Source organism: Osmerus eperlanus, chromosome 3, assembly GCF_963692335.1.
Source record: "Osmerus eperlanus chromosome 3, fOsmEpe2.1, whole genome shotgun sequence".
Classification (NCBI taxonomy): domain Eukaryota; kingdom Metazoa; phylum Chordata; class Actinopteri; order Osmeriformes; family Osmeridae; genus Osmerus; species Osmerus eperlanus.
Genome location: NC_085020.1, coordinates 18,184,926 through 18,212,347, shown reverse-complemented (window position 1 = coordinate 18,212,347; position 27,422 = coordinate 18,184,926). Strand labels below are relative to the sequence as shown.

The window sequence follows — 27,422 nt, the reverse complement described above, 5'->3', positions numbered from 1 at the left end:
ATGTTGCCATGGGTTATGTTTTTATTATTTCCAAGGAACACCGACATTGTTGGCACTTTTCTGTTTAAAATATCTTCACGTAATTCCATGCGTTTGAGAATGCGTTTGGATAACGTTTTTGGAGTTGTGACAGCCCATAGTCACTGTAGACCAAAAGATTCTCACCAGAAGTTGATATCAGGTGTGTTCGACTTCATGCAGCACCGGCTGCCTTGAAGTTGAGAATGCCATTGGCTGCTTCAAGTCAGCCGGGCTGCAGGCGGCTGCAGCCGACGTCGGCGCTGCATGAAGTCGAACACACCTACTGACTCTATGAACAGTGAAGGGGGGGCCCGACTTTCAATGACAACATGAAAGTACAAATACATGTTTGCCCTTGCTCAACACCAAAAACGGATATTTCCAAATTTGCAAAAAGTCCCAAGATGTGTTGCTATTTGCTAGATTATATATTTTTTGTCGCTAAAAAAGGTCAAGAGTCGCTAAATTGGCAACACTGCCCATAGTTGGGCACAGCCATTTCACTCAGGATATTACCCACAGTGCACCGGGTCTGTTACAACATCAACAATACGCCATTTCAGGAACCAAAGGCGCAGAGATTTTGTTGTTGGAATTAGGTCAATTTAGAAACGGTGATAGAAGACTTGACATTTCTTCTTTTAAAACTGTATTTTTGTGTCACCAATCATATTTTCACTGGGAAAAGCGAGCTTTTTAGCCCTACTGTAGCAGTTCTAGCAGTGTAAAAGGTAGGAGGGATGGGTCTGGTACTACTGTACAGAACCTAGCAAACTGCTAATCTGGTTAGGTGTTACAGTATGTTTATTTTGTGTAGCGGAATAGCGGGTAAGCCTACTAGTATAATTTTTCTGCAGTTAAATGAACATAGTTCTACTTAATTTCTTGTTTGATAGGTTAAAATATGTTGTTGCAAAACATCAAATGTAGATTTTGGTTGAACGTCCTGAAGCTCTCCAAGATGCTAGTATCTTAATGCTTTCAACGAATTAGAAAGTTTGTATAGTCTGTAAATTAGCTTGCTATTTTAGCGGCTATGTTTACGTATTTGGATAGACTGACCCTACTGTGTTTTGCAGTCTTAAGGTCTCATTAGTTAGTAAAACAAATAAAAATAATAAAAAACATAAATGCAACTGTCTGAGATTTACACCTTTAAAAATTACAGACAGGCTACAAATTACTGTAGTGATGGTGACAGCCACAGGACACATTTCAAAGGTGCAAAGATGGTACTTCTTATCAGACACAAGACAGGTGTCAACATCTGCAACATAAAGTGCTGGAAGCTTTTGGTTACTGTACTAATAGGCTGTGTAAAAGAGATTGCCTAAAGAAAAAATATTACTTGAATCATTTCTTTAATCAAAGTGATGCGTGACTGGGAAACAGGTTGATTTAATTTTGTCTCAGTACATAGACATTATTCTGCCAGACATGAGAATAGCCGAGTTGATAACTTGGAATAGTGCAGTAAGACAAATGTAATTGTTTTATTGTCAGTGTGGGAAATCAGTGCTGTTTACATACAGGGACACCACCATTTCATGGTTAGATGAGCAGTTGACAGTTCGTGTATTTGAACAGTTTGCCTCAGCAAGATGAATGTCAACAGTGCATGCGACTTTTAGCAGGCAGTCAGCAGACTGGAGGGTTTGATGCTTCATAAGTAGGACCAGTCATGTTTATGGCCATCAAAACTAGATACACATTGGAAAGCTTAGGTAGGCTTCTAGCCATAGCTAGAGCACATTTGTGGCAGAGACATTTATCATTGCCTCCTATTAAACTCAACCTAAATAATTAACGTAGTCATCAAGTTTTGATCTGGGAATCCAGCTTCCAGTCATCAGCTTCCACTAACCTTTGCAATGAGTCTGGATCTCTAGTATTCATACTTATGATAATGGAAGTGTAGACATTTTCCCATGGAGAGGGAGCATTAACTTTTTGAAGAATTTCACGTTTAATAACCTCGCACATCAAACAAATGAAATAAGCATTCCACTTTGTCAGCTTCTCTTAGACTTAGCCTAAAAAATATCTGGCAAAATTAAATGTGATGTGATGCAAGGAAGAAAATATATTTTTCCTCTGAAATAATAGAGGACACAAGTGACACAAAAACAAATTAGCAAGCTGGTCACCTGAACTTTAATATAGGTCCTATTATTAATTTAAAAAAATGGTTGATTAAACTTCAATTCGCCTTGAAAAATCCAAATAAATTCTAGTGTTCACCTCCTTGTGCACAGTTACACAATATGTAGAAGTAAAAAAAGAAATACTAAAAGAAAGTAGCCTAATAATGGAATGGAATTGAATAATGGGAGTCAGGTGGCTGAGCGGTTAGAGAATCGAGCTGGTAATCAGAAGGTCGCTGGTTCGATTCCGGCCGTGTCAAATGACGTTGTGTCCTTGGGCAAGGCACTTCACCCTACTTGCCTCGGGGGGAATGTCCCTGTATTTACTGTAAGTCGCTCTGGATAAGAGTGTCTGCTAAATGACTAAATGTAATTGAAAAGCTTTGGCAGCAGCCAGTTGGCTTGCTATCACAGGCTTCCAGATATTGCCTGGTAAGCCACCTTAGTTGTCACGCTTGCTGTTCCAGCTTGACAAGGAATAACGTTATTCATTTTAAGTTTACACAATTTTTTGTGTTGTTTCCTTGATAGAATGAAGAGGGTGAAGGTCGAAGAGAATGACAGTGGTGGCCCCTCCAGCAATGGCCCAGCGAAGACACGCAAGAAGGCATGGCAGCAGCCAAGAGAGGAAAAGGAGGTCTTCATCTGTGACTGGACACGTCTTCCTCAGGAAATCTTACTCCACATCTTTCAGTATCTGCCCCTCCTTGACCGGGCGTTCGCCTCGCAGGTGTGCCGTGACTGGAACCATGCATTTCACATGCCAGAACTGTGGAGGTGCTTCGAGTTTGAGCTCAACCAGCCGGCCAGCTCATACCTGAAGGCCACGCATCCAGACCTCATCAAACAGATCATTAAGAGGCACTCTAACCATCTTCAGTATGTCAGCTTCAAGGTAAGAGAAATGGGGAATTACACACACACACACACACGTATGGAGGATTAAAGATTTAAATAGAATTAAAGCGTTATGGAACCATTGAGGGAAATGTATTAAAACCATTGATCATCTCAATTGTTGTCCATTATGTGTCTGGTTTCAGGTGGACAGCAGTACAGAGTCAGCAGAGGCAGCCTGTGACATCCTGTCCCAGCTTGTGAACTGTTCTTTGAAGACTCTGGGTCTCATCTCCACAGCCAGACCTAGCTTCATGGAACTGCCTAAGGTACACTCCATTATCTGTTACACAACATTTCTGTGACCGTCTGGCCAATGGTGGTGTTGGAAAAACAAAGACATCTTCGACCAATGACAAATCTTATTCTGGTAACAAGAGCTAGCCAAGTGGCGGTGTCGGGGCACTGGTTTCCCAATTGATATCAGAAATTGATATTTATTTAATTTCTACGGTCTTGCACTGGCATGTGTTGATTATGTCTCTCAGTGCCACTTATCTACCCAGTGTAATTTAAGGTATAATACATTTTTGCATTAAATGAGGATTTTGTCATACATGAATACTGTTTAAGTACTAGTCATCTCCCCCAAAAGAATATTTTTATGAGGTGCTCCCACATATAACAAAGCATTTATATGCAAGTGTTCAATGTTTAACTCTAAATATTAACCTGTTTCTTTCCCTTCCCCAGTCTCATTTCATCTCAGCTCTGACTGTGGTGTTTGTCAACTCCAAGTCCCTGTCCTCCCTGAAGATTGATGACACGCCAGTGGATGACCCGTCTCTGAAGGTGCTGGTGGCCAATAACAGTGACACTCTGAAGCTGCTGAAGATGAGCAGCTGTCCCCATGTCTCACCTGCAGGTACGGCTTTTAAAAAAACATTTAAGATTGATGGCTGGGTAACTTGGCCTCTTGCAATTGAGGTGGCTGCTGCAAAATAGGTTTTCTGAATGTTCAATTCGAGACATTTGCCATTACCTCATGCTGGCATTCAACAAATTCAAGAGTTATTTGGAAGTTGGTTGGTCTTGACTAAAACTGATGCGTAGTAATAAACAGGATTATAACTTTTAATGATTATTGATGACAGATTTGATTCATCAATATCCTTCAAATTGTAATGTATTTTTTGCCTGAAACCGAGTGAAGAGTGAAAATGTGTTAGCTAGAAAGCTAAATGTCTTAGATTTAGGGAACCAAACTGATTCCTACCTCTGTAAAACATTCCATGTCTTCGCTGAAAAAAACTACCGCCTTTGCGGCTGAGAAAAACATGTGGTGTGACTCCGTCTTACACTACTTAAAACTATGTTGTGTAAAGAACCTGAGACCCAGTCCCATGTTGATTGCGTGTGTTTTCCAGGGATCCTGTGTGTGGCCGACCAGTGCCACGGCCTGAGAGAGCTTGCGCTCAACTACCACCTGCTGAGTGACGAGCTCCTACTGGCCCTGTCTTCAGAGAAACACGTGCACCTGGAGCACCTGCGCATCGACGTGGTGAGTGAGAACCCGGGACAGCAATTCCACACCATCAAGAAGAGCAGCTGGGACGCCCTGGTGCGCCACTCGCCCAAGGTCAACCTGGTCATGTACTTCTTCCTCTACGAGGATGAGTTCGGACCCTTCTTCTGCAACGAGACCCCCGTAACCCACCTCTACTTCGGCCGTTCCGTCAGCAAGGACGTCCTTGGCCGGGTGGGGCTGCACTGCCCCCGCCTGGTGGAGCTGGTGGTGTGCGCCAACGGGCTGCGGCCCCTGGACGAGGAGTTGATCCGCATCGCCAAGCGCTGCACCCAGCTATCAGCCATCGGGCTTGGCGAGTGCGAGGTAACCTGCAGTGCCTTTGTGGAGTTTGTAAAGATGTGTGGCCGGAGGCTGTTGCAGTTGTCCATCATGGAGGAGGTCCTTATACCGGATCATAAGTACAACCTGGACGATATCCACTGGGAGGTTTCCAAGCACCTGGGACGCGTCTGGTTCCCCGACATGATGCCCACCTGGTAGAGGCCTGGGAGCCATTGAACACACAATTGAGGCCACAGTCATCATGTTGGTACCAGACATTAGAAGGGCCGTCACTTTCTATTGAGGCTTTTTCCTAGTTGTGACATTTCAGGAATGTTAAGAAGTATGGAAAGTGCCAACACGGAAAGCGTTTTGCTCATTTCCTGAACTCTGCGTATGTTAGAGCTAAAGCTTCCTCCTTCGAAGATGAACTGGGCAAATAGCCTAGGTAATGCAGGTCGTCAAATTGTACAGACAAATACTAGATGGTAAAACATTTTAAAACGGCATCCAGCAACCCTGCCTTGGAGGGCAACATAACTACAAGTACAACATCAACTTGGCCAGGCATTGCACTTTTCTGAGAAAATCACCAGCTGGCTCCATCCACAATCAGTCACTATTACAGGCAGCAACTGGGGCCTTCAGCAGTGTTTTTTATTTTATTACTGTGTTGAATATTTACGGTTGTTAATGTTAATTCTTGAGGTTTGTTTTTTGGTTCTTTTAAAAAACTATGGGTAGGGTTATGTACCAAAACCCGGTGCTAATATGACACCGGTACCTATTTGACCGGTACTGGACCGAATCAGAACCCTGATTTCAGTGCCTCATTTTGGTGCCACTTAGGCTGTATACCTGAGCTGTCAATTGAAATATTTGCCCTCTGGTGCTCCAAAACGGACATAAGAAGCATCATCACAGCACATGATCGCTGGTTGAATTATACTGCATTCATGTGGTGTCAGAAAAACAATTTCTGGGCTGAGAAAATTCACAAGAATGCAAGTCGTAACACGGAAAGTCAAAGAACATGGCAGTGATATTTAAAAAAATAAAAGACGTTCTTTAATGTAATTTACATTGTTTTGTGGCTTTTTAAAGTATTGGTTCAGGCACCGTTTAGGCAACGGAACCGGTTAAAAGTATCGATTTGGCACCTGCATTGTAAAAACCCAAACGATACCCAACCCTAACGGACACTGCCGCATAGTCCAGGACAATGGACAACCTGAGATTTGAACAAGAACTCTGCACTTTTTTATAACAAATGTTAGTGTTTGAGGAATGTAATGTGTATAGCTTCTGTAAAGGACATTTAACAATTATGTACACTTAAACAAAAGTTTCATTAAGTTGGGGTATTCTATCAATCAGGCTAAACTTGCCGAACAATGGTTTTATATATACACATGCACACACAGTACAATGCAGTACAAAGTCTTTAGCACAAAAAATATATATAATATAAATTACAAAGAAATAATTAAATGAAGAGGGTAAACAAATATTTTTTCAACATTGCACTTTTATACTGCAGCACAAATACTAAAGTCAAGAAAATACATATTTAAGAGAATATTAATGTAAACCAGGACTTTGGCACAATACTGTTTATTACTTTTTTTTACTACATTTAAACTATATACAATACAGTATTGTCCATAAATGAGACCACTAAGATATTTCTATTTTGCATTGATTTTGTTTCAAATGTAATACTAATGTTTTCATTACAAATTATATTTGCCAAAAACTGATGACCCATGTTATCCTAGCATAATTCTCATGATTCTCATGTCGGCTCTCGCAGTCTTCAATTCTCCCATGAAATGTTCTATGTTATCTCAGACTTGTACATAAAGTACTACTTCTGTATATATTGATAAATAAAATGTTGGTGAAACTGGTAGATTATTATGGTGTTTTATCTTAAACTATGGTTAATCAGTAGCCAGTGTTCTGAAGGTTAGTACCGGTGTCTCTTTCTGATTGCTTTGATAGCTTTTGTTTAGCTTGTTTGGTCCCCGACCTTGGTTCTACCCCTCAGACTCCAGTGCAATAGTAATTTGATAAAATACCATTACAAAATGAAAAATATATGTACATATGAAACTTGTATGAATAAACATGCCTTGTTAGACATCTTGAGTGATGCAATTTTAGATTGACCTTCCTTTGTTTCCTTGACATTAGGAATTAATTGACCATGTAATCCATGATAACTTGCAATGATAAATGTTGGTATGTTGGTTAAAAAGTAATGTAGAGATAAAAGATACCTGCAAAAGGATGTTGTGTATATTTTTAAACACTTTCAATTGTACAAAAACAGTCATGTGAGTAGATCAGAGAGGAAATGATACTGTGGGCACATCAGTTTAGGCAGAACTTGTATTTCAGTGCAGTTTTAGGCTCCACATTACAACATGGCTTAGCCATATTTCCTTCATGAACAAAACAATGGAGCTCATGAAACACTGCTTCAACCCTAGTCATGCATGTCCTATACCCTAGTGACATACCCCAATGACATCAGCTAGGGCAAAGGCACTTCTTCATAACTTACTTGAATATAAGGATATTTCATGGGTAAGTGCCAGTACTCAAAGTTATAGTAAAGATAGAAACTCTTGTCAATCACAACTTTCTTATAGGCCTCCATGAGACTAAGGGTTAAGTCCACATAGGACTGATGCGGCCTGAACGGGTGGTAGAACTGTTGGATATCAGCTGCAAGTTTCTTCATAGAGGCCTGTCCAAAGATGGTGCTGTCATTCCCCAGGTAGGTGGGCTCTCCACTGTAAAGGTAGATCTTGGTGTAATTGGTTTGAGACCGGCTGGACAGCTTGGCCCCCAGCTCCTTTAATTTCCGGTAGGTGCGGTGGACAAACTGGGAGCAGTCATAGGACTCGAACCACACTGTGGCGTTGGAGTCAGGACTGGAACGCACCGTCCATGTCTCGTAGTAAATCCCTGTCTGGTTGTCATCTTGGACCCACTGGGCCATTTCATTGAACTGTCTGCCTGTGGGAGAATCCCAAAGATACACAGTAACACCCTTCTATTACACATTCATGGGGAGAAATGGGCAATAAATCCAAGTCAAACAAATAGTCTGTTGAAACCACATAAATTGAATGATAGAATAGCTTTTTTTGTTCAATCTGTCTATATCACAGTGTGAGAATGTGAGTATCAACATGCCGTTCAGCCCATAAAGTTATAGTGTAGCTGAACTTTACCTTTTATCTCCCCTACTTTCTCCAAGGTGCCATTCTGTGACCAGTGGATGTCGTCCATTCCCTCAAAGAAGCATGCCGCCCCTTGGTTACACCAAAATGGAGCGGCTACATCAGGCAAAAGGTGAGGGAAGGTACAGTTGCCCAACTGGAAGAGCTCATACCACTCCATGGTGTAGTTCCTCTCAGTCTCTGCACTGCTGAAGCCAATGGCATCATGCATGATGTGCTGGGAATTTGAGAGATGAAAAAACAGAACTGTGTTTTTGAGATTGTGTTTAAAAAATGTGTTTGACAGAGACAGAGATGCAGACAGAGTGAGAGAATGTGTCTCTAAAAAATACAAACCATTTTCCCCAACACGTCTCCATATTTGAACTCCCACACTGGGGCTTGAAGTCTAAACACAGAGATCACATCCGAGTCCCTGAAGTAAGCTATGCGTCCATCCCTATCGCCAGTGGGACAGAAGGGGTACAGGGCCTCGCAATAGGAATCTGCTTCGGGGCGTCGATCGACCCGCCTGCCGAATCAAAAGACAAGCTGAACACTTAAAAACCAGTATGCGGCAATACCTCGACAAGATATGTAATTTTGTTTTCTTAGCAAGCTGTTAGCGGTAGTAGTCTTGCGGTCACATTATTTTCTGAACTTGGCTAAAACAGAGTTACATATATTGCACCAATACCTGTACGGAACCGGCCATTCTTGCTTTCTGTAAATATTCAGGGAATGTACGATGTCCTGGAAACATACAATAAGAATTGAGCACAAAATATTCACCGCGAGGCTCATATCGGGAAACTTCTTGAACGCATTTGTACCAAACTGTCAAGCAACAGAACACTTCCTTGTTAAAGGCAGTGACGTACCTCACGTGGTTTTGTTGTTAAATTTAATCATCGGCTGTTACAGTCTTACCTAATCATAGACGGGTCGGGTATGTAAGTACATCCAGCTTGGCAGAAGGCGCCCTTTGTTTTTTTATAGCGTTCAGAAGACATCCGATTTGGTGGAACCAGACCCCCACCCATAGACTTAGACTTGGACCCTTCTCCCTTATCTGGCCTCAAACCGAGGTGCAAGGGGTGGGTGAATCGTGTGAGGTTACGTGTAGGCCACCAGTCTCACACTCCCGAACAGTAGGTGGCGGTGATACATCATCATAGACATCGGTGCAATGCTATAACCTCAACAGAAAGAAGAAGAACACCACGCCAGACAAGACGACACGAGAATAGTCATTTGCATGGCCACGCCAGTTTTTCTCTCACCACCTAACCCTCATTGACACGTCTAAAATGTCTTCTAAATGTCAATCAGAGTCAGAAAACGTTTTTGCTGGACGGGAGTCCATGGTAAAAGAAGAACTAAACAAAAAGGTAAAACCGCGTGGCTGTCAAGAGTTACTATAGAATCAAACTAGCTTGCATATGCTATTATTTCGCATCTAGTTCTATTATGATAGGCCTACAGCCTACTTGAAACAAGTATTTGAAGAGTCAAGACCATTGGATGGCGTGTTAAAATTAGACTTTCATAATAATTTTATAACATAATATTAATAAGCCCCCCTGCTTGTAAACTACACTTTTCTAAAGGGGGCAATTATGGATTGATGGATTAATGGTTGGTATCATGATTGGTCTTGTAACTACTGTTGGTCTTGAATACTCAATACGTGACTGAATAATGCTTTGTATATTTCTAGATTAACGAACAGAAAATTGTTGTTGATGAGCTGTACAATCTAAAGAAAAACAGGGTAAATCCTATTTAATACTTGATATACTTGAGTAAACTAATGTATTTTAATATATAATAAATGTCTGTCAACGTGTTTCTTATAGAAGGTATACAGTCAACAGCCTAATAGCAACATATTCTTCTTGGCAGACAGACGACAGTGTCTTTGTTCATGCAAACGTAAGTATTGAATGTTACTCTTGGTCCATATGTACTTTCAAGGTTTCCCAACCATTATGAAAATCTTGCTCTCATCGAAAATTCTCCTCCCTCAGATGAACTGGACAACATGAAGAAGGAACTATTGGATATATAGTCAACATACTCTAGGAAGGAATTTCAAAGGACATCATGTGTGGAATTTGTTGTGTGGTTAGCTTGTCCCCTACCCAAATTTTTGTTGAGAAGGATATTGATGAAAAATTAAGGAGACGAGGCCCAAACTCAAATTGTGATGTTACTAAAACCTCAACAAATCCGAACTTTAATTGTTTGTTCTCTGCTCATGTACTTCACATGAGGGGTAGACTCACACCTCAGCCTGCACAAGACGGTAAAGGGAATATTCTACTATGGAATGGGGAAGTTTTTGGAGGACTTCCAGTGAAACCACAAGAAAATGATACCGACGTTTTATGTCATCATCTTTCAACTTGCAGCAGTGCCAATGAAATTCTGTCTGTCCTATGCAATGTTCAAGGACCATGGGCTTTTGTATATTACCAACAAGCTGGAGACTATCTTTGGTTTGGGAGAGACTTCTTTGGCAGACGAAGCTTGCTTTGGCAATTTGATGCAGACAAAAGCCACTTTACCTTAACATCTGTGGGATCGTATCCTACTAATTTTGATAGACCACAATGGCAGGAAGTTCCAGCTGCTGGTTTGTATAGGATTGATGTGAAGGCATTTGCTGAGTCTGGCTCATTGATTTTTGAGGTTTATCCATGGGTTCCCCAAGAAATGCATCTATTGTCTGCTAGTCAGGAACTTAAGGAGGGGTTTCCTAGCCATACTGCTGTAGTGATAAGCCAATCAGGTCACATGCTCAAATCACCAGTAGTCCCACTTAATGTGTCAATACCTCAGTGCTCGGATGTAGTAGAATCTAGTTCCTTTTCCCAGGCATCTGTTAAGGATTTGGAAGTGATGTTAACCTGTGAAGGGAAGAGGTTGCATGTGAACAGTCTTATTGATGTGCTAAGTGAAGCAGTCCGAAAAAGGGTGCAGTGTCTGCCCTCTGAACTTCAAGTGAGTGCATCACCCGATAGTGACCAAGCAGCAGTTGCTGTCCTTTTTTCTGGGGGGATTGATTCAATGATTCTGGCAACCCTGGCTCACCGCCATATTCCAGCTCAACAACCAATTGATCTCCTTAATGTAGCATTCAAAATGCAGAAGCCAAAAATGCTGGAATCTACAAAGAAAACCAATACACATAATTTGAAGCCTAGGGATGGAACTGCTTCCTGTACCCAAAATGAATTTGATGTCCCAGACAGGATCACTGGAAGATTAGGCCTAAAAGAGCTTCAGGAACTTGCTCCCGATAGAAAATGGAATTTTGTTGAAATCAACGTAACTCAAGAGGAGCTGAAAAAAATCCGTCAGGAGCGCATTTGTCACTTGGTGCACCCACTTGATACAGTCCTTGATGACAGTATTGGATGTGCAGTGTGGTTTGCAGCCAGAGGAACAGGCTTGATAGCCGAAGGCATCGATGAGAGGTGTTTTACGTCATCTGCAAAGGTTAACTAGAATCTTGTATACATGAATAACACCCCAAACTTTTTCCAACCATAACTATATATCTCCAATAGGAAAAAAATTGATGACCCAACTCTGAGGGTGAACTGACAAAAGGAATGTACAGACACGTCCATAACTACTGATGTTCTTTTCCACTGCGTCGTGACTGTAGGTTGTTTTGACGGGTATAGGAGCAGATGAGCAGCTGGCAGGTTACTCCAGACACAGAGTGTGTTTTAAGAATAATGGACATGCAGGTCTGATTCAGGAGCTTGCTATGGACCTGGCCAGAATTTCGTCGAGGAATCTGGGACGTGATGACAGAATCATAAGTGACCATGGGAAAGAGGCTAGGTGAGTGCAGGGAATTTAATCTATTTACACATTGGTTAATTATTGTGAACTATCTTATTTCCCTGCCTGTTGCTTGCTGTTTTGAGCCTATTCTGTCTTGTAAATTTATTACTTATATCCCAGGTTTCCCTACTTGGATGAGGATGTGGTGAGTTACTTGAATGCCTTGCCTGTATGGGAGAAGGCTGATTTGTCCATGCCTCGCGGTGTAGGAGAAAAATTGCTACTGAGATTGACTGCCAAAGTGCTGGGCCTTGGGGACTCTGCAGTACTGCCAAAGAGAGCCATGCAGTTTGGGTCCCGCATTGCAAAGATGGAGAACAAGCATGAGAAAGCTTCAGATAAGTGCAAGAGACTCCAGACATCATAACTCTGGAATTTGGAAATCTCATCCCAATTATGGACCAGGTTTACATAAACTGGCCACATCCAGATGCCCACATATATTGTCCCAATACCTGCATTACAAATACTCTAGTAATCTGATCATTAGAATACTCCTTATCGGTTCACAAATGTTTGTTGTATTAGGCTAATACCCTTACATTGTTTTTTAAAGCAATAAATGCTATGTTTGCATGCTATTTCTTGGATATTTATAACTGTCAAACAAAATGCACAACTTCATAAGTCTCTTAAATGAAGATGACCAGATGACTGATTGGCATACACAGCCAGTGCAACCAATAAGACCACAATCACACAAAGCAATAGTTTTGCATAAGCATCTATTAATTATAATTAATCAAACATTTATCTCTAGAATGTGCAAAGTTTTCAAAAGTAATGCACAAAGACCAATAGCTGGAATATAGGCAGGAAGTTTTATCAATTTTTGGGGGAAATGTTGGTTATAAAGTTACAGAAAAAAAGTTATGTAGGGCTACTGACCCAGTCACAAGGTATTTTGCAGTTTACTATATCATGTCTGACTTGACATTGTGAAGTTCTCTAAAATACAGATCACATTCAATATAGGATTGCAGGTTTCTAACATCAAAACGGCCATAGATCTCATAAATGTACACAGGTTTTCTGAAACAAAGGGACATTTAGTTTATTGGATCATGCATTGCAATAAGTTAAACATTTTAGCCATCATTAGATATTCAAAAGTTACTTTGGAATGAGCCAAGACAAGAAATTTCCAGGTGCGTCCTTCTATGCAATGACAGATTCCTGTACAGCTAATTGCACGAGTCTCGGAGCTAGGAGCAATTCGAGCCACTGTTCTGCGCTAGACTGGACGAGCCGGAACTGGAAAGATGGCGCGGTCTGTTTCGCTCTCTCGCTTGCCTCACTGCGCCACTCGAGCGCTGATCAGCACTTTCCATAGAAATGAATGGGGACGCCATCTTTACAGAGAGCAGGCTTGCTGTGTCTACTGTACATACGTCTATGGGTGGAACAGTGAGAGAGAGCATGGCATGAGACGTGCTAAAACATATTAAGTTAATTTACGAGGCAATTAGTGATGGGCGTTTTGATTCATTTCAGAGACTTGAATCTTTTGAAACCGTTCATCAAGATAGTTCACTGATTGGTTCGCGAACGAGATCCGCGATCAATCACAAGAGAATGTCAGACATCCCAACCTGCAAAAAACAAATTTCAATGAGGTTACTGCGCAGCGCAGCTTTTTAATTCATCTAAATGTGGATTGCACTCTCATTCGTTTTTTTGAATGAAATAATACTGCATTTCATTTAATACAATTTAGTATAATTAATGTGTCCCATTACATTGGGGGTGAAATGGATTCAGGAAGGTGAGAGCTATCAGAATATGTACTAATATACGTGGGTATTTACATTTAAATGTATTCATTTAGCAGACGCTTTTTCAAAAGTGCATAGGTCACTGATAATAACAACAAGATAACCCCAAAACATTGCGGGTAGCCAAAACATGAAGCACATATTGTGAACAACCAAAATAAATGCCAAAGGGAAGAACCACCAGAGCATGTAAACAAGTGTATGTGTTGCACACTTGAATAAATAGCCTACTCAGTCTGCAAAAGCATCGACATTGCACATGCACATTATCCACGTTTCTGTTGGACTTATCCGTTGCACTACAGTTACTGTTTTATATTGTGCAGTATATATTAAATATTTCAAAAATACAGTTCGTGTCTTGACTTTTATTTTGAATTTACCCCCCCCACACACACACACGCACACACACACAAAATCATCCGGAAATCACATTCTTATTGCGGCGAACTTCACGTTGCATTGCCCCTCACCTGCAACGATATAAAAAGTATTTCAGGAAGGTTCTTTCAGGAATCGTGGTAAAGTTACCAGAAAAAAATGGGGAAACGCGTTGCTGTAGTGCTGGCCGGCTGCGGAGTTTATGACGGCACTGAAATACACGAAGCGTCCGCTGTTTTGGTCCACCTCAGTAGATTTGGTGCAAGTGTAAGTTCTACTTTCGCTTAAGCACCATATATTATCCCCTATTATACGTTCTTGGTTGAAACAAAAATTGTTTTATTTAATGTGAAATTATTTGGTAATTTATTTTAAGAAAGCATATTTGTTTTTAAATGTTATTATTTGGACAATTATTATAGGCTACCTATGTAGGACACAGAATGACAAGGACGTTGCTGTACCATTATTTTCTTTTGGCACTTATGTCTCTGACTTCAGGTGAAGATGTTCGCTCCAAATGTGGATCAGATGCACGTTGTGGACCACCTGAAGGGTGCGCCCACTGAGGAGAAACGAAATGTGTTAGTAGAGAGCGCGAGGCTGGCACGCGGAGAGATAAAAGACCTTTCGGAACTCAGTGTGAAGGAGCACGATGCCATCATATTCCCAGGTTCGTTCTTACACATAACTCAGAGAGTAGTCTTTCGCAGATCAGGCTTGTGAAATGTGTCAGTATTGACTAATTTGTGTCCACAGCATTCACGCCAGGGCCGTAGACAGACATTGTTAACATTCGAGGCTTAGCCCCAACTTCACATAAGGCGGCCAACTTTTCCCAAAACCTTGGAGTGAGATTTGGTGGGGCCTACCAATTTTCTTTGGTAGATCTCACACTTTTCAGCGTGAGAAATGCAAGGTGTGGCGTGAGAGCGTGTGAACTGGTTGAAATGCGTGTCTCACGGCCAATGCGTGAGAGTTGGCAGCCCTGTTAACATCGGACCTTGCGTAGGCGCAATTTGACCTCAGCTAGGGACATAAATGCGGGCAAAGCATAGGCCTATTGCATTAATTTGAGCGCAAAATAGGCCCACTGTTTTTTGACTTGAGGCTAATATAAACATTACATTAGACTTATCATCACTGTAGGTGCCACATCCGATTATATCGTAAATCAACTGGCAATTTAAAAAGTTTCTTTATAAGATAGATTCTTATCTTTACTCCTGTTTTGGAAAAGGCCAAAAATACCAAATTGTTTTTGCCTACGTTCTGCCATTTCTCCTCTAGTCTCTTCCCGCTGACTCTCCTCCTGCTGTCACTGACTGTCCGCCCAAACTTTCAGACCCACACCCCCTCAGAGTTAGTTTTTAGAGATGTTCACTGACATGCTAGAGACACTACATTTATTTTGACAGACTGTTATTGCATGTTAGGAAAACTCAAACATCACACTTTCTTGTTTGTCGTTTTTTCTTGTTGAGATATTAAAATGACATTTGGGCTACACTCAAAAGGGACGGGGTTGCAGCCCTGGAAAAGATGGCTGACGACGTCCCTGATTCATGCCACTGAAATACCCAACCCAGGCTTAAATGTCTAAATGGGTTTGGCCTGCACTTCTCACCCTACTCATCATGCAAACGTTGTTTTAAAGAACCTCTGCAACACAGTGGTTCATTCTATAAACAATTGTGACAAGTCGGTTTTTGTTGGACTGAAAACGGGTAGAGGTTGGGTTCACATGCTGAAGGGCAGTAGACCAATGTCAACCCACCAACTGTTTGCTTTCCTACTTTTGTTGGGGTCTCCCCTGCACATCATTTATAACATGATGCCTTAATCATAATGATGTGCCCTCGTGTGCAGGTGGCTTTGGAGCAGCTAAGAACCTGTGCAGCTGGGCCGTGCAGGGGAAGGACTGCACTGTGAACGACCAGGTGAAGGCCACCATGCAGGAGTTCCATGCTGAGGGAAAACCCATCGGTTTGTGCTGTATCTCACCAGTGCTGGCCGCCAAGGTCTTCCCAGGCTGTGAGGTCACTGTCGGCCATGAGAAGGACGAGAGGTGTGTTATCACTACATAAACCGAGGATCGCTGTCCATCATTAGTTGATGGCAAGGATGCAAAGATATATATGCCGCGGTGTAGTATTAAGTAGTGGACGTCCAATTTATCAAATCAAACTTTATTTCTATAGTGTATTTCATACCAGGAGGCAACATAATGTGCTTCACAGTGGGGGAAAAGGGGTCGGGGGATATAAACACTTAAGTTTGACACTAATACCAAGCTCCCTCTCCCCCTGTGCTCATGTTACTGTGGGCGGGAAGTCCTTGTGGGCATCCAGCGTGTGGCTGTGTCTCACACAGACTAAACACTTGCATAGAGTCTCTTGATTAGAATGTTCATAAGAACAATCTAGCTTATGCCTGGATTAAACAAATCTTGGAAATTGGCTGTACAGAGCAATACAGGCACATTTTATATATATCCCTGTTAAACATATGGTTAGATAGAAGATATACTGTAGATCCACACCCTGTTTATCAAAGCACTACGTGCATCGTACAATCATTATCAAGTTCATTCAACTCAAGAGTTTTAAATCCACTCCCTCCTCTGTCACTTCAGGTGTGCCCCAGGGCTCTGTCCTCGGGCCCCTACTCTTCATCATTTACCTCCTTCCCCTTGGCAATATCTTTTGCAAATTCAACATTCACTTTCACTGTTATGCTGATGACACCCAGCTCTACCTTTCTACCCTTGTCCACTCTCCCGCCCACTTCCGTTACTGATTGCATCACTGAAATAAGAATCTGGTTCACCCAAAATCATAAAATAATGACTGCTGCAGACCAGTTATTAGTCCATCCTAACATGCTCGTTGCTGATTTTGCATTCTACCGCCCAAGCAGGTGAAAAATAATGCAAACTTTACAGTTTTTCTCAATTGCTTTGGTTCATTTCTTAAAACAGTGATAACATTCTCAAAGCTCTAGATGCATTTGTCAGAATGGCTGATATGGTACTGCTCAACACCATAGCTTACCTGCAAAATGTCATAACTCACCCAAAACATTTTACTCATGCTTCAAAACAAAGTTATTGTTTAATGTGAATTCCCTCAAAATGAACGTGTGAACAATGGTGGTCCACATGTTTAGATGTTTTATCAGTATGATAGTCGACCATGGAAAGGTTTCTTATATCCACATTTTAGTCTTATCCCATTTTTTATTGACATGTTTACCTTAATAGAATGTTCTATTTGTCTAGCTAACTGAATGCTATTGTGAATCAAACTATTCCGATGCCGATTTCAACAGTACAAGGTTGTATATTACACATTACACTCACATTTCCTTGGAAATTATTGCGGTATTTTTACTTATGTAAAGTAACTCTTACGCCACAGTAAAAAGAACTAGAGAGGGTACAATTTCTGGGGAAATTGTAGGGTGTGCTTGCTTGCATCGGTTGCACAGGGGTCCGTATTTCTGTATATTTTATATAAAAATGCATACTTATTATTTATAAAGATTACATAGATTTAAAAGCATATATTTGTTGCTGCTCATTTACAACTCAAAATACGAGTGAAGTGTAGAATGAAATAGATGTCTTCTCATTTCCCATGCAAGAGGCAGCCTCATAGCTGAATCAAAACGAATAAATTTGGCAGAGCGGTGTAAAAATTGACCTAATCTCTATGATTTAAACGGCATTTAGGCATTTAGCCTACTCATTGCATTCATTCATTAATAAAGAACCCCTTTTGAAGATTATTCTACGACGTTACCGGCAGTAGAAGATGGAATCGCGATTCAAACAGTACCATCTGCTAACTGAAAATATGCCCCCAAAAACGTAAATTAGCTTGACATTTATTTAGTGGAAAATCGCTCATTGATAAAAATCTCACTGGTAGCGATCATTGTCAGTAACAACGCAAAATGCGATATAGCCCTGTGTGGAGAAGCTGCCCCGGTAAATTCTACTACGGTACAGTACTAGACTACTGCTGTGTTCGTCTTGGTACTGTAGCGATAGCGTTGGTTGAATTGGATGTAACGTTCCGTTGTACGGTTTAGGCTGAAATGAATTATTTTCATGAACAGATTGACAACGTTTAGGCTGTGGCAATGAAGTTCAGGTTAGTAGTTAGATAGACTTTTGATTTAAGTAAGGGGAGTGCCGAACATGTTCTGTCGCCGTTTGACTTCCTAAACAGCTGTGTAAGTTAGATGTTTTTGTTGTGTGTCTCGCGTAAGCTACAGCGTTGCAGTGAGCTACACTGGTTTGAAACCACAGGTAATGGTAATTTCACCAACAAATCGTTTACTAATGTCAGAATAAATCCTACAACGAAAATGTATATGTGAGGAATGTTTATTTTAACGATTGACAACAGATAACGCTACATCATAGACCACTGTACTTAGTATGTGTTGCCCGGGCAACACAGGCTAATGTCATGATGCTAATACTTCAGTGAAATAGTAGACTACTGTTTCCGAAAGTAGATGTACTTCGTTAATAATATCAGCTTATACTGTACATTACATATCACAATTGTGTGTCATATCACACAGTAAAATGAGTAAATAGTTATCACCCTGGCCTCTTTGCTTGTGGCGTTTCTGCAGCTGCCTTGCAGTAAAGCTATAGTTAGCCTAGCTATCCCCCAAGTTAACAGATGCGAAACGAATGTTCTGCCAAAGGTAGTCACGCGTGTTTTCGTGACGTTAGTGACGTAGTGACGTTAGTAACGTCAGTGACTGTGGCTAGCAAATTAGCCACCGTAAGCTTCACTTTTCGCCACAAAAACTTAACTTCAGCCTAAACCATGCAACGGAACGTAAATTCCAATAGAAGCAACTCAATCGCTACCAAGACGAAACTTTTGACACCTACGTTGTCTATGTAGGCCAAATATTGACTGAGTTTTAGGGGGGCAAAAAGAAATAAAAACTAGAGAGGGTACAATTTCTGGGGAAATTGTAGGGTGTGCTTGCTTGCGTCGGTTGCACAGGGGTCCGTTTTTGAATGACATTTTTACAACTGATATATCTGTATATTTTATATTAAAATGCATACTTATCATTTATAAACATTACATAGATTTAAAAGCATTTTTTTTGTGCTGCTCATTTACAACTGAAAATACGAGTGAAGTGTAGAATTAAATATGATGTCTTCTCATTTCCCCTGCAAGAGGTAGCCTCATAGCTGAATCAAAACGAATAAATTTGGCAGACCGGTGTAAAAATGGACCTAATCTCTATGACTTAAATGTCCTTTTAAGTTTTCCCTTCTCGTGATATTTTCAGGCATTTAGCCTACTCATATTGCATTCATTCATTAATAAAGAACCCCCTTTGAAGATTATTCTACGACGTTACCGGCAGTAGAAGATGGAATCGCGATTCAAACAGTTCCATCTGCTAACGGAAAATATGCCCCCAAAAACGTAAATAAGCTTGACATTTATTTAGTGGAAAATCGCTCATTCATAAAAAGCTCACTGGTAGCGATCATTGTCAGTAACAACGCAAAATGCGATATAGCCCTGTGTGGAGAAGCTGCCCCGGTAAATTCTACTACTACAGTACAGTACTAGACTACTGCTGTGTTTGTCTTGGTAGCGATTGTGTTGGTTGAATTGGATTTAACGTTCCGTTGTACGGTTTAGGCTGAAATTAATTATTTTCATGAACAGATTGACAAAGTTTAGGCTGTGGCAATGAAGTTCAGGTTAGTAGTTAGACTTTTGATTTAAGTAAGGGGAGTGCCGAACATGTTGTGTAGATGTTTTTTGTAGTGTCTCGCGTAGGCTACAGCGTTGCAGTGAGCTACACTGGTTTGAAACCACAGGTAATGATAATTTCACCCACAAATCGTTTACTTGTAATGTAATAATAAATCCTACAACGAAAATGTATTTGTGAGGAATGTTTATTTTAAAGATTGAAAACAGATGCATCATAGACCACTGTAGTATGTGTTGCCCGGGCAACAGAGGCTAATGTCATGATGCTAATGCTTCAGTGAAATAGTAGACTACCGTTTCCAAAAGTAGATGTGGGCCCCTTCCTTAATAATATCAGCTAATATTGTACATTACATTTCATAATTGTGTTTCACATCACAAAGTAAAATGAGTAAATAGTTATCACCCTGGCCTCTTTGCTTGTGGCGTTCCTGCAGCTGCCTTGCAGTAAAGCTATAGTTAGCCTAGCTATCCCCCAAGTTAACAGATGTGAAACGAATGTTCTGCTACAGGTAGTCACGTGTGTTTTCGTGACGTTAGTGACGTAGTGACTGTGGCTAGAAAATTAGCCACCATTAGCTTCACTTTTCACCACAAAAACGCAATTTCTACTTAAACCATGCAACGGAACGTAAATAAAAATACAACCAACGCAATCGCTACCAAGACGAACCTTTTGACACCGCCGTTGTGTATGTAGTCCAAATATTGACTGATCCTTAGGGGGGCGAAAATAAACAATAATAAATAAATAAATAAATATATATGTGAGAGAACAAAGGTTGTGCTCTCGCCGAAGGCTTGAGCACACCCAATAATAATAATATATATGTGAGAGAACAAAGGTTGTGCTCTCGCCGAAGGCTTGAGCACACCCAAAAATGACAGCGCAATGTAATACAAAAATGCATCAATTAACAGAAAAAGAAAATACTGAAATTATATTCATGGTGTATTCTGGACAGATTTTGTCAGTATGGCCTATTGTGCATGTGATGACTTGCACAATGAAACAATTCATACATGTTTTGGAGAGTATGACTATTGAACTAAGAAATATAAGTCAGCTTTAATCAGCAAGATATATTCAATTGGTAATTGCGCAAATTGTAGACTATTGTACCTTGTCAGACAGGACTTTTTCTGTGGTTGTCAACAATGATGTCTCTTCACCTGCTCTGTTGACTTGTGTTGTTCCTCAGGTTTCAGTCCTCTGTCCTATTGTTTTCATGCTTCTGCTTGGTATCTTAATCAGTTGTTTTAAGTGTATTTCTTATCATTGTTATGCTGACGACACACAACTGTACTTTAAACCGAATGACCCTAGTAAGCTCTCCACTTTGCAAGACTGCTTAACAGCTATCAAGGACTGGATGTCAAACAACTTCCTTCAGCCTAACCCTGACAAAACATAAGTCCTTATTAAAGGCCATGAGAGCTTCTCTGACATAACTCTGCAGTGTATTGGTCCTTTAGCGGTAATGTCAAGAGAATCTCAAAAAACCTGAGAGTACTCTTCGACCAACATGAATTTTGGACCATTTGCTTTACATGTGACTCAATCGTGTTTCTTTCAATTCAGAAAATCTAATCGATTTTATCCTTTCAAAACTTGGAAATAATCATTGTGCCTTTTGTCTCCTCCCATCTTGATTACTGAAACTCACTGTTCACCACACCGAGTTGCTCTTCTGTGTCTCGGCTTCAGATGGTCCAAAATCCCACTATGGAACCGTCTTACCTTTGACATCAAAAACTCACAGTCTGTGGATATAGTTTTAAGAAATGATGGAAAACCCACTTTGTTTTGTAACAAATCTGTTGTGAATATTTTCCCAGTGGTTTGGAGGTTTGCACGTTGTTTTGAAAATACTCATTATTTGAGAATTGTACCTAAGCATTTGAGAGAAACTCAAAATCAATGCACTTCAGCCCAATTTCATGTTTTTTTTCTTTCAAATGAATCCTCAAGCAATTGTAAACAATGTTTTCATATTAATTTGCGAGATTAAGGATTTCTCCCAGTTGATATCATATTAGCAAGCTTACTCTGATGGACAAACCTTCAGCTATGTATTACTAATGCAAATACGGTACTATGGATGGTGGAATAACATTCCACCGTCTTTGGACAGCACCTCTAACAATGGACTTATGATGCACTTTCTAGCAATGGCTGTATGCTCTGGTTTGGAAGACAGACTTACCTCCAACGTGAAAAATAAATGTTGTGTGTGCATGCAGCCTTGCGTTCATTGTATGACCATCGTTATTGGGGAACCGTGCCCCTAAACGCATCGTTCCTTGTGTCTTAAATTATGTCCTAAGTGTTATTCACAATGTTGCATTTGCACTTCGCAGGTCCCCAGATGTCCCAGGCACTGCAGAGGCGATCACTCAGCTGGGCTGTAAGCACGTGAGTAAGAGTGTCAGTGAGACCCACGTGGATGAGAAAAACAAGCTGGTCACCACCTGTGCCTTCATGTGCAAGGCCCCCCTCCATGAGATCTTTGATGGTATTGGAGCTATGGTGCAGGATGTGCTGAAGCTTGCCTGAGAGCCCTGACAGATGTCAGTATGATCTGATCATGAGTCCCCAAGCCTATAGAAGATGTAGCTTCTCCTGTATGTGTGCCTATAACAATAAATGCTTTCTGTTTGTGGATGGTTGTCTTTGCTTCGTACCAAAGAATTGGAAAACCCCTGATAACTTTGTCATGAATCAAATCCTCGTACACAGAAGTTTGAGGAGAAGTACTCTCTACAACCACAAAACTTGGGTCTTCTACCTTTCACATTGTTTTACTGCACTGAGGACATTAAATCAAAGTGATTTTATTTTCATTTTTATTGCTGTGTATTGTCATATTTTCGATGATTTTAAAATGACTACGTTTAAATTGCCTGGAGGGGCGGTTTCCTTTCTGGATTATCCCTTTTTTTTGTTATTGGTATGAAGCACGTAAAATAAAAATAAAAATAATTGTGTTTGTGGTGAAGAGTTTATCACAAACACAATCTTAAGAAAAATAATCAAGTAGAATGACAATACATCTTTTGCTGTATAATAGCATGTGCATAGTTTGTAAACTGAAAGAAACCATACATTTCTAGAATAAAAGTCAAACTTGGTTCCCTAATTTCTATGTGTGGCATATAAACATTGTTTGCTGAGAAGACTGGATTTTTTTTTGTACATTACACTTTGTTTACATTATCCGTTTGCCCCACCCTTAAAACCTTTTGAGTTTTTAAGGTGGTGAACCCTTACAGGATAGCGAGACCGGCAGGATCTGGGTTCAAGTATGGTGTAGAATGAGAAGTCACAGTCAAACAGATGTCTTCAAAGCTCTTCCTCTTTAATCACGCACTATCACCATCTCACAAACAAGGTTCCAACCACCAAACATATAGAAGGCTGGCAGATAAGGCAATCTTGCAGGTACAGCCGATCCCAACAGCAGGGGTTGCAACCAACCTGACCCATTCTCCCAACCCCCCACAATTCTGTCGAATGCTCCTAAAGGAGCCTTCGTTTGATGTTCACATGTGCACCTCCGTGACAACGCCCCCAGGAAGCATATCTCAAAGAGAGATTAGTAAGGTACTTCAAAATAAAAGCCTACACAGTCAATATTAATGTCTGTGTCTGTTCACCTTAGTGAGGGGATGCTCTGCAGCTCCCTCACAATACTCCTGCTGCTTACCTGCAGGTAGGACCCCAGCACTGAGCAGTCAGGCTGGCTCTCTATATTCCCTATCAGATCCAGCAGCCCCTCTACTCCTTCCTGAGGCAGCACAGATGAGGCATTGGCTCTGAATTTACTCTCCAAGTCCTTCTGATTGAGCGGCTTTCTCCAGTGGCCGTAAAAGGTATTGCACCTGGCGCCAAAACTCTCCCCCTGCTCCGTCTCTATAACAACCTCACAGTACATCCTGTCAAAGCTGGGGTGGTTGTCCTGGGGGTTCTCTACCCTGACCCTGGCCAACAGCTCCTTGAGGAGGGGCCTCTCTATCTGGGCCGTGCTGAAAGAGTCCACCGTCACCTGATTGTCTAGCAGGGCTGAGCAAGCGTTGAACTGGAAGGAGTGCCTGGCCTGGTGCTCCGTGGCTGGGAAGGCCCGGTCCACGTACCTTGAGGGAGGCACTCTTAGAGTCACCCTCCTGATCTTGCTGGGCTCCAGTCCTTCTCCTCGTCCACTTTGCCCACCAGCAGCGTTCAGCTTAGCCAGGGCAGCCAGCGCGGCATCCACCACCCAGTGCATCCCCAGGTGAGCTGGGAATCGCTTGATGGCCACGTCCTGGTCCTCTAGAAGCCATCTGAATCCACCTATGGTAGCCCCGACCAGCTCTTTGGGGCTGTAGTCTGTATAGAATACACCAAAACCGGACTCCAGGTCCAGGATGGCTGGGTTTCCCTCCAGCCCCAGCCGGGCCATCTGGGCAGCCTCCAGGCCTCTCCGGGCAGTGTTGCCGATGTGGAGGGGTTTGGTCTGTGTGGCTGCGTTGGCCATGGGGGCCCCAGCATAAGAGGCAGCTATAGCCAGGGCGTGAACACACTGGGCTGGGGACAGGCTCAGGAGCTTGGCAGCAGCTGCAGCACTTCCCAGTACACCCACCACAGCTGGAGGGTGGAACCTGTGTTGGGGGGGGATAGGGGCTCTTAAGTTACAAGTTACAGTTTAGGTTTTATCTGTGTCCAATACAATAAAAAGAGTGAAATCTGATTAATTAGAGAAAGGTTGATTTGAGATCAAATATCAAAGATGTTTCCATTGCAAACACGTCCAAAATGAACCCTTCACCTGCTGGGGATGTCACTAGCTTCCCTGGAGAACCTCATCAAACGTCCCTGCACCTCAATGCCCACATTGAAGGCCAGGAGAAGGTCCAGGCCGGAGGGTGGGGTGGGCATGGTCTCCGCCAGGGCCAGGATGGCAGGGAGCACGGCCCCTGAGGGGTGGGTGGCAGGGTGCCATGTGTCATCAAAGTCCATAGAGTGCACCTGGGGGTAGAGAGAATTTTGAGGTCCAACCACAGTTGTGTTTGTTGGAAAACTAAGCCCACTTTTGCTAGAACTATTTGAGTCCCCCAACTAATTATCAGCAAGCAAACAATCCATAGTATACAATTTATACAATTATCTGAACCTACCGCTATACCGTTGACAAAGGCAGCATACTGTGATGGGAGAGCCAAGCCTGATCTTCCCCAGACACTGCTTCTCTCCGTTGACTTGTACCACTACAAACAGATACCACAAAGAGCATTGAACAACAAACAAACAATGTATGAGTAATTTGAGTGTGTATACAGTTACATAACAAACCTTGTTTGTAAAATTGTTTTGAATACGATAGGAACACATCACATAAACAATTTTAAAATGCCTGACACGCTAAATGTTGTCTATTGTCGAGCGTCCCTGAAGCTCAGATTCCGAGTCAGAGATCCATGAAGTTAATTCATTGCAGCAGATGGGTGCGGGCACTCACACAGACAGCTACAAAACTCTTGCCCTCAATTTCTTCTAAAACTCAACATTGATATGTTTTTCGCTTTAAGTTGAAAATTGTCATAAGAACACGTGTTCATGGTGTGAGTGCTTATACCACACAGCTGCTTAATGCATTAAGAACCTAACTTACCTGGCTGAACTGGAGAGCCTTGTTGAAGACATCTGTTCTTGTTCCCAGCAGTCCTACCCCAAGAGTGTCCAGCATCATCCTCTTACTCCTCCTAACCACCCTGTCAGTCAGATGGGCCGGGCTCAGGCCAAAGATAGCCGCTCCAAAACTCTCTGTCACTTTCTAGAAGGGCAAGATAACATTCCTTTATTTCCATTCAGATTTGCATTTTTTCATCTCCAAGACTATTTTATCCAAAGTAATGAACAATATGTAATTCATTTGTCTTAGGTTAGTATAGGTTTATAAGGTTGGTATAGATATTATGTGTATTATGTGTATTTAGAGGTTTAGTATACTGTATTGAATATTGTATATTATTTGTATATTAGGAGGTTTGCTATATTTTAGCTTATCATAGATGTAATCTATGTTCTGTGTACTTATATGTTATATTATGCCAGGTTGCTTTGCATTGTCTTGTCCTAAGAATTTCAGTGCCCAGTCTGACCCTGTGTTGTTCTGTGCATCTGACAATAAAATACTTGAACTTAAACTAATTTAAGTAGATTTAAATAACCAAGTAGGACTAGAATCAATACTGCAGTTCTAGCAGTATTACAGTGGTTGATCCCAAGGGCAACAATAGCCTCCTGTCTCATACAGCATCACAAAAAGGTACATTTTAACCCTTGTGTTATCTTCGGGTCATTGTGACCCACCGTCGTATTGCGACAACCACATACAAAAACAAAGTGAAGCAGTTTCTTTTAACCGTTGGGCTGTCTCAGACCCCCCACATTGCAAAGGTTAAAAGAAAATTATTTTTAATTGTTTTTGTATTGGGTAAAATTGGGTAAACACAACAATGGTTCGTTATAAACCTTTGGGTCATGTGACCCGAAGGCAGCACAAGGGTTAAAGATACCACAAGAATTAATTTACTTAAACAGTTCAGGATTTCTTTTCAATTCATGTAGATCTAAAACATAAGATTTTTTTCAGGATACAAAAACCTACCTTACAGAGCATGGTGCTGTAGCTGGTGCTGTTGTTTGCAGTTCATTTAAGACTGATATTTCCATCCCATTTATACCAGCAATAAGCCGGTTGGGGTGGTTTAACAACAAACCAGAATGATGAAACCAGGGCAAGATCGCTTTGGGAACTGGTGAATCTCACTTCCCAAATCAGGTCATTGTAAGGTTTCATTTTCCAGAAGTCAGATGGCTGAGTGGTTAGGGAATCGGGCTATTAATCAGAAGGTTGCCGGTTCGTGACAAAAGACGTGTCCTTGGGAAAGGCACTTCCCCCTACTTGCCTCGGGGGAATGTCCCTGTACTTACAGTAAGTCGCTTTGGATAAGAGCCTCTGCTAAATGACTAAATGTAATGTAATGTTTCCCATGATGAGTTGGAATGGCTTTGCAATAATAATCATTTGAATTATGAAATCCTTGAAGTTTGTGTACTGATTGTAACCTAAATAACCCATAGGTGTAATATTGTGGTAGGTGACACCCAATAAATTAAACTGGTTTTTAGTTTAATTCTGGATATTTTGGGAAGCTGTATATTATTGGGGCCCTTTTGTGCTTTATGTATTGATAAGACATTTGGAGAGAGACATGAAAGCAAGGACAGAGGTGCAGGAAATGGCCATATTTGATCCCAATGTATCAACCTTATCAGTATGTGCTCTTACCCAGTGAGCCACTGGGACACTGAGAAGATAGCCTTTAAAAAATATTGACTCAGCCATTTTCATTTAAGATGTCCCGTTATGTGTATATGTTATGGATATACACATATGAAAGGACTGCCAAAATGTCCATCTTGGCAGGCAAAGTTAATGTCTTCTGTTCTTATGAACTCTACAATTTGAATGAGGTCATGTCAAGTTTTCAGCCTTAGGGAAGCA

At 41.4% G+C, this 27,422-nt stretch overlaps 6 protein-coding genes across 7 annotated transcripts; 4 read left to right on the top strand and 2 right to left on the bottom strand.

The window, feature by feature from the left end:
* Window positions 1-571: 571 nt before the first annotated feature.
* On the top strand, window positions 572-7,006 carry fbxl3a (F-box and leucine-rich repeat protein 3a). 2 transcript variants are annotated; one of them, XM_062457635.1, is made up of 5 exons: window positions 572-752; window positions 2,697-3,060; window positions 3,209-3,331; window positions 3,756-3,927; window positions 4,430-7,006. In XM_062457635.1, exons 2-5 carry the CDS (start codon window positions 2,698-2,700, stop codon window positions 5,068-5,070), a joined length of 1,299 nt encoding a protein of 432 aa, XP_062313619.1. In that variant the 5' UTR covers window positions 572-752; window position 2,697; the 3' UTR covers window positions 5,071-7,006. The 2 variants fall into 2 exon arrangements, with proteins under 2 accessions (XP_062313619.1, XP_062313620.1); XM_062457636.1 differs by lacking the exon at window positions 572-752 and adding an exon at window positions 777-849.
* Window positions 7,007-7,144: 138 nt separating this feature from the next.
* cln5 (CLN5 intracellular trafficking protein) lies at window positions 7,145-8,954 on the bottom strand. The gene is made up of 4 exons (XM_062457659.1): window positions 8,782-8,954; window positions 8,442-8,616; window positions 8,097-8,322; window positions 7,145-7,878 (listed from the first exon to the last, which is right to left on the bottom strand). Exons 1-4 carry the CDS (start codon window positions 8,886-8,888, stop codon window positions 7,391-7,393), a joined length of 996 nt encoding a protein of 331 aa, XP_062313643.1. The 5' UTR covers window positions 8,889-8,954; the 3' UTR covers window positions 7,145-7,390.
* Window positions 8,955-9,082: 128 nt separating this feature from the next.
* Window positions 9,083-10,253, top strand: LOC134017724 (ASNSD1 upstream open reading frame protein-like). Its single transcript, XM_062457682.1, has 4 exons — window positions 9,083-9,475; window positions 9,805-9,858; window positions 9,944-10,019; window positions 10,115-10,253. The coding sequence occupies exons 1-4, from the start codon at window positions 9,395-9,397 to the stop codon at window positions 10,153-10,155; spliced, it is 252 nt and encodes an 83-aa protein (XP_062313666.1). The 5' UTR covers window positions 9,083-9,394; the 3' UTR covers window positions 10,156-10,253.
* asnsd1 (asparagine synthetase domain containing 1) lies at window positions 10,191-12,526 on the top strand. The gene is made up of 3 exons (XM_062457609.1): window positions 10,191-11,588; window positions 11,761-11,942; window positions 12,066-12,526. The coding sequence occupies exons 1-3, from the start codon at window positions 10,191-10,193 to the stop codon at window positions 12,310-12,312; spliced, it is 1,827 nt and encodes a 608-aa protein (XP_062313593.1). The 3' UTR covers window positions 12,313-12,526.
* Window positions 12,527-14,171: 1,645 nt separating this feature from the next.
* zgc:162944 (uncharacterized protein LOC569993 homolog) lies at window positions 14,172-22,538 on the top strand. The gene is made up of 4 exons (XM_062457672.1): window positions 14,172-14,368; window positions 14,603-14,774; window positions 15,971-16,169; window positions 22,237-22,538. Exons 1-4 carry the CDS (start codon window positions 14,261-14,263, stop codon window positions 22,430-22,432), a joined length of 675 nt encoding a protein of 224 aa, XP_062313656.1. The 5' UTR covers window positions 14,172-14,260; the 3' UTR covers window positions 22,433-22,538.
* Window positions 22,539-23,382: 844 nt separating this feature from the next.
* Window positions 23,383-26,637, bottom strand: acod1 (aconitate decarboxylase 1). The gene is made up of 5 exons (XM_062457628.1): window positions 26,523-26,637; window positions 25,524-25,685; window positions 25,030-25,119; window positions 24,681-24,880; window positions 23,383-24,513 (listed from the first exon to the last, which is right to left on the bottom strand). The coding sequence occupies exons 1-5, from the start codon at window positions 26,532-26,534 to the stop codon at window positions 23,529-23,531; spliced, it is 1,449 nt and encodes a 482-aa protein (XP_062313612.1). The 5' UTR covers window positions 26,535-26,637; the 3' UTR covers window positions 23,383-23,528.
* Window positions 26,638-27,422: the final 785 nt, after the last annotated feature.